We start from the raw sequence: 12,023 nt of genomic DNA on the forward strand, positions 1-12,023 counted from the left end.
CCAGTGAGGCTTTAGGAATTTCTCCAGCAATTTCTGTTTTTGTCTCAGGTCTCCAATATCCACAATTCTTTGTTTTACTTTAATGTGAAAACAACATTTGATTAACAAGTTGTAAGGAATGTGGTACAAGTCCATTAGAAATTTCAGCTGGTCACATAATTCAGCTTTATTCTAAATGCATAGTGTAAGAAATATATACTCTAATGAGACTGCTGCCATCAATATGTCAAAACAATTTAGTCTACTTAATTTCTTTAAAAGACAGCAGAGAAAATGAGTTGAACTTTCCCAGTCTATTGGAGATGAAGTTGGAGGAAGGAGGCCCAGGGAAATGGTGGCGGTGCAGGGGACATGAAAGGGAGAGGGAAGTGTACCACGATGGTTTCTTGATGCATTTTCACATTGGGGAACACAGCAGTAACAGACCCAGAGAAGAAAAGTCCAACAAGATGGTCAAACAATTCGTCTATCTAACGATAGAAGTTGGCGCCATTACAAGATGGCAACGGGCTCTTCCTGTTGCTGAAGCATGGATCCCCTGCTTCTTGATATCAGGGTCTGTCACCACCATGTGCAAAGTTTGGCAGCTTTCTGGAGGGGGCTCCCAGAGGTAAGCCATTGAATCCATTCATACTGCCTACCAGAAATGAAGGTAATCATTGGTCAGAGAAAGGAAAAGGCCACCCCTCTCTGCAATGATCATCTGACATCAGTATTCACTTATTGAAGACTTTACAGGCCTCCATGTGAGGTCCCAAACTTACATCAATGCCCACAACTCTTGGTGAGATGGCCAGTAACCAACAGCTCAGGTTACTCTGGATGGTCCTCCTGTCTACCCAGTTCACCAACTGGAGGCAGCAAGCTAATTGATCACCTTTGGGAAGATCAGAAAGATCCATCAGGATCTGCACGTGGTGTTCCCGGCTATATGTTGCACCCGTCCTTCTAGATGGAACTGGTTGTGGGTTGGAAGGTACTGTCCAAGGATCTTGGGTGAATTTCTGCAGAGCATCTTGTAAGTAGTACACACTTCTGCTACTGAGTGTCAGTAGTGGAGGGAGTGGATGCTTGTGGAAATGTGGTGCCAAATAAATGGGCTGCTTTGTCCTGGATAGTGTCAAGCTTCTTGAGCTGCACACATCCAGGCAAGTGGGGACCATTCCATCATACTTCTTACTTGTGCCTTGTAGATGGTGGACAGGCTTGGGGAATCAGGAGGTTACTCACCACAACATTCCTAGCCTCTGACCTGCTCTTGTACCAAATAGTTGAGTTTCTGGTCAATGATAACCCTCAGGCTGTTGACAGTGGAGGATTCAGTGATGGTAATACCATTGAATATCAAGAAGTGGTGGTTAGATTATCTCTTACTGGAGGAAGCCATTGTCCAGTATTTGTGTGGTGCGAATGTGACTTGCCACTTCTCAGCCCTAGTTTGGATATTGCCCAGATCTTGTTGCATTTGAACTGCTTCAGTATTTGCAGAGTTGAGAATGATGCTGAACATTGGAAATGTTCACTGATGATTGACACTTTCTTTCTGACCTGATGTGGAGGCAAGGTCATTGATGAAGTAGCTGAAGACAGTTGAGCCTAGGACACTAACCCAAGGTAATCCTGCAAAGATGTCCTGGAACTGAGATGATTGATTTCCAACAACTACAACCGACTTCCTATGTGGTAGGTATGACTCCAACTAGAGAGTTTGCCCAGTGTGCTATGTGCTAGTCTAAGTTTGTCTTAGACTAGCACATTGCACTTTTGAGGTCTTCTGACATACTTGGATATCCTGAAAAACAGAACAAACCAGCATATAGTCATCTCTTCTAAATAAAGTTTGTGCAGCAATTAAAGTAATAACCATTGATTGCAGTTTTGCTATGGTTCCTTGTTGCCTCACTCAGTCTAATGTGGCCTTGATATCAGGGCCTGTCACTTTCACCTCACTTCTGGAATTCAGCTCTTTTGTCCATATTTGAACCAAAGCTATAATGAGGTCTGGAGCCGAATGGCCCTGGTGGAACCCAAACTGTGTGTCATTGAGCAGGTTATTGCTGCTCTATATCACAAAAGTAATGGCTGGAACATATTGTACCTAAAATGCAGAGTATTGCAAAATGTATCAGCATTTTGGTGAATCGTGATCTGAAATCGCATGGAGATATTTCTTGGAATTATAAGCACATGTCCCGTACACATTCAAAACAAGTCAAGCAAAGCACAACTGTACTCCCTAAGTACGATAACCTTAAACAGAGTCAGCAATCAGGTTGCATAAAAATTACAAACTAGTCAACAAAGGATAAGGAATATACCAATGAGTAGATGTAAACTTGCACACATACTGAAACCATGTTTGACATGGTGCTGTGCTGTGCAAAAGTTCTTTACCTGGACACAAAGCAACTTTAAACAAAATTAACTTTTTGAGGTCTTCTAATCAAGCACTAAAAATTAGGGGGTAAAAAAAGTTTAGAAAGCTTCATAAAATGCCACCAGTTTGAAAATTGAGAACTATCTTCTATAACTTGTAATCTCATCAGTTCTGCATACGATAAGATTTTCAATTCCTCCAGCACACTCACCCTATTTACTATATAAACCTGGACGTGCATACGGAGAGAAGGTATGATGCCAGATGGGCAGGGAGATGGTGTGCTGGGTTTAGGATGCAGGTTGGAAGTTGGGGAGGGGTTAGGGTGCTAGATGAGTGAGGTGGCAAATGGAAAGGGTGGCAGTTGAGTAGATCCCAGGGTGCAAGGTATGTTTCTCCAGCATTTAGGGAAGGTGGGTTGGGATGGAGGGAGGAAATGGTTTCAGGTTGGGTTTCATTCTGGCAGCACATGGAAGGGTGATGGACATGTCAGATTCTGAGAGATGTGTTGTTGGAAGTGTGTGAGGCAGGTGTGCTGTTTAGTAGTCATTCAAGAATTAGGAAAGGCCTAAATAACTATTTTACTAATTTTTGTTCAACTCCTCCATAATCTCCTATTTAAAATAGAGGATTTTGGAGCATTCTACACATGGAGGAAGCGCCCAGAAGAAATTTCAATATCCTAGACAATTCCTTTAGCATGCACCACAATGGGGATTGCACAGGGTCCCCAAGCACACTCCAATCTATGCTGAAATACAGACTGATCCACAGAATATCTGGGCCATGATTCCTTTGTATTTTTCCAATCAACCTGTTTGGAAATGTTACCACACACTTCTGGAGCCTCCTGGCTCAGAGGTAGGGATACTATCACTGCACCACATGGAGACAGCCGTATATATTTCTAATCAACCTGTTCAGGAATTCGATTGCACACCGTTTCTGAATTAGGGGGCCTACCACTGTGCCACAGCAGCACTTCCCTCACCCCATGATTCTTGAAATACTTCAACAGTAATGTGACCCATCTGCTAGCTACTGATTGGTCAAATAAGTTTTGACGAGGAGATATGCAGTGTTTTTAAGAGATTTATGACTTTAGTTGCTGCACAAACTTTATTTAGAAGAGATGAGGACTATATGCTGGTTTGTTCTGTTTTTTCAGGATATCCAAGTATGTCAGAAGACCTCAAAAGTGTGCAATGTGCTAGTCTAAGACAAACTCAACTGCAGGACAAAGTATTCTCTTTCTCAGTGAAGTATTTCTGGATACCTGAGAAAGTTCCAGATATCAGTATTGCCAACTTATCTCTTGAAACCTGAAAGGTGAACTGTTCTATTGAAAGACCCAACTCTAACTGACTTTCAATCTGAACTGAAGATTTTCCATTATTCAACAGTGATCCAGCATTTCAATCTCAATGACAGAAAACTGACAGAACTGTGAGATGTTACTCCATTTATCCTTTAAGTGCAGAACCTTGACAATTGGGGTATTTTTCCTCCTTTTTGACGTTTTTTGGAACCTATTATCTCTGCAAAGCTACATTGTCTCATTTGTTGGCTTCACTCTGAAATATGACAGTGTTGTTTCAATTCCCAACTGGTTGATATCACTGTGAAGGGCTAACCTTTTCAATCTCTCTGTCAGAGAGCAGTCCTATGATCTGGTAGAACTATGGTGACGTTATTAAAGTTTGTCATTTGAATATATTTATTTGGATTAGGTTGTGATGGTCTAATGCTGGAATATAACTTTGTTGTTAATCACTTTTTTCACTTGTTCAATTAATACATTTTGTTTATAATAAGTTTTTTTGAGTTTATTAAAGTAATCTGGCAAAAGTCTCTTTTATTCTGTGTAACAACAATAATGGGAAACAATTTTGTCATTCTAGTGATCAAATTAAAATAATTACAGTAATGATATGGATCGTGGAGTAATAGGCCTTGATTACCACTGCATTCCTCCAGAATCATAATGATTGCAACGTGGGTACAAAGTAGTAATCAGAGAAAGAGTGGACTGAACACAAAGATCATGGATACAGGTGATGTGACCATAAATGAAATTTGAGACAACTGCTCAAGTTTTGGAAATGCTTGAACTAGATCTTAAATTGTACGCTTACCTCAGATTTAATGGGGCATCTTTCAGGTCTGCAAATAACGGAGCACATGCAATTTTAAATAAGAGCTATTTATGTGCATTGTTACTGTGTTATAACCAGATGTTAAATTACTTAAAAACTGTAAAAAAAAACTATAGAAGTATTTACTAGCTTCATTGATGTATACTAGTCAGCATCTTAACAAGTTTTCAATGATTAAGATCTTTTTAAAACAGGGATTATTTACTAGTGCCTTGTCTATAAAAGAAACCTTAACTCCAAAAGCATCCCCTAAGGGCAGAATTGTCAAAAGCTTGCCATGTTCTCTAATTCCACAGCATGGCTGGATTTGAGAATGGGCTGGCTTCTGAAGCCTCTTTTTAAATTTGGAAGGATTGTAAAAATTGCTAGATGTAACAGACTTGAAATACCTTGACCTCTTACATTGGCTAGATTGATTTCAGCTAAATTGTGTTTGTTCAAGAAAGCTTTACCTCAGTCACACTGGACCCATCATTGCATTCTTGCCAAACTATACAGCATTGCTAAAACATGAAGCTGAAGTCTCAGTGTTTAGCCAACAAATTAAGGGCAATGCAACTACAGGGGAAAAACTAACACTAATTAGTCATGGATGATTGTCATTTGGATATCTTTTCCTGCACACTTTAGGAGTTTGATGAAAACTCCCAATGACCATCTACACATGTTCTTCTTCTCACTGAATCAAACTTTCAAAAAAAAGTGTCAATGCTGAAAAATGAAATGAAATGCGGTCTTTTCTTTCTCTTGAAAGGAACCTGCCCATTTCTCTGTTTAAAACTGTACGTCACATTTAACAATAAGCACCATGGCTGCCTTCTGTAGTAAAGTGGAACGGTAAGAAGGGAGCACAATTAGGCAGTGCAAGTCATTCATTGATGTCCAATCAATTCACTAAACAGTTTGTCATTTCATTTTAAGGATGCATAGTGTTACATGAATCATAGCAGAAATTTGAAGCACTGTCCCTCAAAAAGCTTCTGAGAGTAGGCAACTTAAATGTTGCTGGATAAAGGTATTAAAGTGACTGGCATAATAGTTGAAGTTGAGGTACAGGTCAATCATGATTTACCTGAATGATAGAACAGCTTCAAGAGTCTTTATGGCCTATTCCCCCTCTTATGGATTATGCAGTTTTTCAAAATTGGTGAATGAATGGATGCCAACTGCAAAAAGTAAATAAATGAGAATGGTTGAGATTGGAAAGGAGAAAATATATAAGCAGTCCAAGTTGGAAATTAAAAATAGGGAAGGTTGAAAGAAGGAAATAAGAGGTGCTGAAAGTGCAAGAAATAAAATGAGCATCAGGTAGGGGAAAAGAAAATTGTGCAAAATGAAAGGTAACCCCCAACACCAAGAAAGAACAAAACTGTTATTTACTAGAACCTTTTGCAATGTAAAAATGGCTTGGTGACAACATTTAGATATGTAACTAGAATTTCTCAATTATCCATGAATCTTAGCAAGCTGTTCTTAATTACAAAAGCTGAATTAACACTCACTTGCAGCTATTAAAAGGTGTCTGCAGAATCAATAGAAGTTAAACAAAGATTATGGAGAATGGCAAAAACCATTTTAGGAATTCTAACCATCACAAAAAGAGAGAAGGTAAGAGCAGGCTTTTCACAGGTACACATTTCAAATGCAATCGTTTCACATGTTTCAGCTGAATATTTGTTTTGCAGCACTAGGCTAAAAGCTTCCTTACGTAGATTCCTGATCTCTGCAGAAGTCCGTTATTTTGAGGAATATATTTAATCAAGCTCTGAACAATCAAGTAGATATGTAACTAAAAATAAGTATAAAAATCTGCACATTTGTTATGAATGGCATCTTACTTGCAGAGATTCCTTTCTTAAGTGGCATTAACATTTAAGAATTTCAGTGAAGCAAACACTTGCAGCAGAATGTCAATTGGCAACATAAATACAGTAAACCGTTGGATGGACATCAGAGTCAGTTTTTTGAAAACCTGATTCCTTGTGGTTCTTCTGTAACTTGATCCTTGACCCCTGACCCCAAAAACCTTCAAACAACATAGCAGGCAATCCAGATTTGTCTTCAATATTGTAATTCTGATTTCATCTATAGAAAGTATGTTGTCATAGAATTCTCAGTTATCTGGTGCTTAGCCTAACAATATAGATAGGAATGGACATAACTCGTAAGATTCCAGTAAGATAGGGGTGGAATAGGGCTTCTGACCTGGGGCTCATCCACTCTGCTCTTTTTTTTTTGTTTCATTTCTTTTCTTCTCTCTTCTCTAGTCTTTTCTCTCGGTGAAGAGTTTAGTTGCGGCAAAGACATCGACAGCAGCAAGTGGGCCCAACAGCACAGACATGAGCACACTCAGCAATGTGGACTCGTGGCTGCAAGTTTGGGTTCCCAACAGCTTCTGCATCATCGAGTCAGTCCTAATGCCAACTCATGGCTGCTGCTGCGGCGGCGAGTTTGGGCCTAATACAAGACGCAGAGGCATCAGCAGTAGCGAGGTGGGTCCAAAGTAGATTCATGGCAGCAGCATTGAGTTTGAGCCGATGCAGTACCCAGTGGCATCATTGGCAGCTGCATGGGCGAGGACCAGCAAGTACTCATAATGGCGAGGGCGTAGGTGGAGGCGAGATGCTGTCTAAGAGTGGCAACATTTGCTCCAGTGGCGGTGGTGGGATGAAGGGGACTTATGCTTGGCCACCAGGCGCATCACGGAGAACTTAACAAGAGGACTGTAAAGTTGGGAACACTTTTTTTCATTTTTTTGCCTTTATATTCTATATTTTGGTTTATTTTTGTGTTTTCAGATGGTGCTAGAGAGTGGTGACACTATACAAGACTTTTCACTGTATTTTATAATAAGGCACGCGTGACAATAAATAAAATAAATCGTCCTATTTTTAAACCAGTGATGTGAGCGGCAAAAGAATAGATACAAAAAGAGCAGTGTTTCACTTGTGTTTTGAGTCAAACTAAACAAGATGCATTTAATAACACAATGATTTGTTTTCCACAATGCCCTCTTCTTCTCTAGCACTTTTTGAAAACAGCTTGGTACAGTAGTTGTGCGCTAAACTCAAATGTACCAAAATTTTAATTTATTTACATCCCTATCAGGAGAATATTTTCTGTTCTAATTCAGTTCAGAACTGTAATGGAAAGTAGTATTCTCTCACTACAGACCTTGGCAAAATTCAAACACAATTAGTATTTGTACATCATGCAGAAATTGAGTACTGGACACCATTGTACTTCCTCATACAAATGAAAGGAAGGAGTTGAAATTACACAAATACATTAGCACAGTCATTCATCATGACTTGATTTTGTAACTAGACCTCTGCTGCATCTCTGGCAACTGGTTCACATACGTTATTTTTAGTCTACCTGTACTCTCAGCACATCTGCAGGAAAAGTTCTAACAGAAGATTAAAGGTTTGGCTCTGATAAGACCAGAGTCTATGCTTTGGATGAGTTCATAAAAGTTTTCTTTGACTGATGTGAACTTAATCCCTGATGTAAACAGAGTTTTTAAAATAAATTTGGTCTCCACGCAGGTTCATAAAAATATTTGTTGACTGGGAACAATCACATTACGAGGAATCCACGGATTCTGCTTATCTACTGTAAGTTGCATGATTAATAAGAAATTAGTTAGCTACACTTAACAGGAATACACAAACAATTGTGCATTATCATCTTTGTTAAAAGCAATCAGTTGAATAGCATTCAACCTTTGTACATACTTTACAGAATTCATCCAGATTGTACAATTAGGTCTCATGTGAGTAATTATTTTACAGACAATGAACCATATTAATATACTATGATATCATCATTGTGGAACAGCATAGCTACAGGTGCCCACCTGGGTTTCAGGAGATCTGAAATGCTTTCCTATTTGCTACTCCAGGTTGTACAGGCGAGAGGCAGAGTATTAGATTTCCAACCAATCCAGCAACAGCTAGCATTTAATATAGAATAACACCCCAGGCTAATTCACAAAGGCATCAAAATAATTAACAGTATGCTGTCATGTGAAAGATGGATATATTACAAAAGGCGACAAACCTGTTTGGTGAAAGAATCAGATTAGAATGTCAGTGACAGATGGGCAGACAAATAGAATTGGAGACTTGCAAATGTTACAGTCATTAAGCTGTACTACAGAGGAGAGACACTGGCGTGCACAATCATTTCAAAAGTTGTGAAAAGTCAAGAACAACAAGAAAGTATAATGTGCCATACGAAGTGTCATCTGAGGCTTTGACCAGGGCTGTTTAAGTGCTGCAGAAGAGGAGGAAACCTAGTTGGAGATTCAAAGACAGATCTGTGTCAGAAATGCAAGTAAATTTGGGAAACAATGACATGTACATTCAAGAACAAAGGGACATTGAATGGTAGGTGCAAATGGCATGAATTGAATATCATGAAAACACACAGAAAAAAATGAAGTTTTACATGGATGAGCAAACAGGAAAGAGAATAGACTGTGCAAAAGAGATTCAAAGAGGGGAACAAAATCATTTACCATTTTCACCAGGCATTTTGCAATATGAAAATGGCTGTAATCATACTGTTTAAACATGCACCACTAACGAGCCATTTTTCCACTAACTCAATGGTAACTGCAAACAAAGATAGGTTGAGTGTCAATATTTTTGAGGGAAGAGTTTGGCTATGGTTTTGAGGGAGAAGTACTGACCTTGGAGGAAGTGAGTGTAAATTTATAATATCTGGACTCCAGGGTTTAAATTATGACAGATTACAAACGCAAAGGGTGTATTTTTCAGGAATTTGAAAGTCAAGGGATGACTTAATCAAAGTTTTCAATATATAATGGGAACAAATAGAACAGTCAATGTGAAACTATTTTTACTGCTTGTGGACTTTAGTGGCACAATCTGACAATTAGAACCGATCCTTTAAGAAGTGAATTAAACTATACACATAAAGGATGATTGTTCACAAACAGCAACTAATGGCTGATAATTTATATTAATTTTTAAACTTTAAATCAGAAACTGGCTGACTTTTATTAACCAAAGGTATTATGATCAGCCATGTGTCAGTGAATAGCAAAAATATTTTGGAGGAGGCCAAATAGCCTACTCCTGCTTCAGTGATGTAAAGGAAAGTTGAGAGACTAAGGGAGATCATTTATCATGTCAGTTTGCAAGTGACCTCCAAGTAATATTAAGTGGACAGCAATTTATCAAAAATAGAATCAAGGGCAAATTTGGGCTGCTATTGTACATCTATTAGTGGCCAACTGCTGAAAAGAGTCGTTGCAAGACCACACTCTTAGCTAGGTAAGGACAGCTTCATATATTTACCCTTTTTACATATTTGGGCTACAGAAAGTGGAAAGACAGCGTTTTCTCCCCCCCACTATTTAGAATTGGTAAATTTAGGAATAGTGGATTATAAGAGCTTCTCTTCCCCTCAATCTCTTACATATGCTTAGTTTACAAGCTGCTCGAAAACAAAACGTAAGATGAGAAAGGACATTAATCCTCTTTGATTGATAAAGTAAATACTGGATGATGTAGCAGAAAACGTCCTTACAGACAGTTTTTTAATCATTAATTACATCTGCATTTCAGCTTGCATATGAAATATATACAGTCTACTCCTAATAATTCAAAGTCACTTCCTGTATGAAATAATTCAAATATCAATAAAAAGAATGAAACAACATAAATAATATAGGATAGTGAGAATTTAGAACTAAATCTGAAATATCAGATAATTTAAGCAACTGATTTAAAAGGAGCAGTGTATATAGAATAAATATGGTAGCTTTACCATCTTACAATTGTGCAAGGAGGTGTAGAGTGGTATTAAGCAGAATTTTGTCTAGGTTTCACCCTGGTAACTTTCAAGAACCTGAAGTTTAAAATGTTTTGCAGAACTTGATTAAGTGATGCCCACAACACAGATCTTCAACTTCTCTTTAATACCGTAAAAGATGTGTAAACTCCAGGAGGTTCTGATCACTCTGTTAGGACCTCTATCCACTGGTGCTGAAGAGTGCCTGACCACTCTTGAACAACAGCCCTTTAAGATCTAAGCAGAATGCAAGCTGAAAACCAAGGCTGACCACACTTGTAAGCATTTTAACACAATTACATGGCTCTGCTTCAACCAAATTGCAAACCATCAGCCATTCACTGGGGCTAATAGCATAGAGTACTGAAGAAATGTTACAGATTTTGCATTAAAATGAGAACAGAATCATCCTGGAAAAAGTACATCTTTTTACAATACTGAAAATACACTACATGAGAAGTCGAAGTTCTTCTAAATCAAACCAAGTCTGAAGGTCAACTGGGCCTTCACATCTGAAATCACGATGCCAATGTTTTCTTTTAGTATTAACACAAAGGCTTCTTTATGGGTAAAGAAAATTTGCAAAGTGCAGAAATATCACAAGCACACTTGCACTGGTAAGATTCCAACAATCCCAAGATGTCTGTAATCAAATGCAACATCAGAACTGGAACAAACCCTCAAAAGCAACCTCTTCCAAGGTTTATCCTACAAAAATTGAATGCTCTGCTGCGTTTTTGCTAGGGAGAACCAAGTATGGATTTCTCCACAAAAGTGATACTCAGTTTTTGAAGAAACAGAGACTATTACACTCTTACCAGTGACTCTCAATGGCTTCAGGTAGTACAGGAGAAAACAAAATCCAGTACTACTTACATATTCCTAGTGCTGTTAAGCTTTCTTTGAATATCTGCCATAAAGTTCATCATTGTACAGCTTCAGTACTGTACTGATTGCCAACTACACCATTGTAAACTTATACATTCATTGTTATTCTGCTCTGAAAGATGTACTATCCCAGTAGTCTACATCTTTCCTGCACAGTTTAATCTCAGATTGTTCGAGTCTTATTCAATAGGACCCTTTATTTTCAGAGCAGATTTGTTGCACTTGTCTGCTAGCACTAGGATGCAACAGTGAAGTTCATCTTCAGTCCTTCTGAAATCTTCACTGAAGTGCCACATTTCCAGAGAGAGTAGTGTTCATTGAACGCAAAACAGGAAGGGGATGAGCTTCTGTGTTAAAAACCCAATAGTCCAAGGGCAAGAGGTCATCACTAGAAAACAGGAGGTACAGATACCTGAAATTAAAACAAACAACTGTTTATGTTGTTGCTATGTAACAAACTAATTAAACCAGAAAATGAGACATTTAAATTTTCAGGTGACATCCCTGACTATACAGTAGCAATGAACAGTTTACACAGAGGAACAGAGGTTAAACTTTACTCTTTTGTGTTTTGAATTTATTTCCACAAGAAATAGTACACCAGCTACTGAAGGAAGATAACATTTAAAGAGAAATTAGATACTTTATTAACCTAGAACATTTGTATTACATTAACAAATTTCTGTATCAGAAGTTTCCAGACGTCTGTTTAACTTAACTGTCCTTAAAAAAGAATGTATTTTCCTTCACTTAGACTCTATTTTGGTTGAACAGCTTCT

The 12,023-nt window shown here is 38.3% G+C and overlaps 1 protein-coding gene across 2 annotated transcripts in view; it reads right to left on the bottom strand.

Moving 5' to 3' along the window:
* Nucleotides 1-7,484: 7,484 nt before the first annotated feature.
* Nucleotides 7,485-12,023, bottom strand: part of man1a2 (mannosidase, alpha, class 1A, member 2) — a 122,826-nt gene continuing 118,287 nt past the window's right edge. For both annotated transcript variants that reach the window (XM_048603235.1, XM_048603234.1), the window contains one exon: nt 7,485-11,656. In XM_048603235.1, the coding sequence (XP_048459192.1) occupies nt 11,524-11,656 (133 nt within the window). In that variant the 3' untranslated portion in view covers nt 7,485-11,523. The remainder of the gene's footprint in view (nt 11,657-12,023) is intronic.

This window comes from Rhincodon typus, chromosome 11 (assembly GCF_021869965.1).
Source record: "Rhincodon typus isolate 14 chromosome 11, sRhiTyp1.1, whole genome shotgun sequence".
NCBI classification, from domain to species: domain Eukaryota; kingdom Metazoa; phylum Chordata; class Chondrichthyes; order Orectolobiformes; family Rhincodontidae; genus Rhincodon; species Rhincodon typus.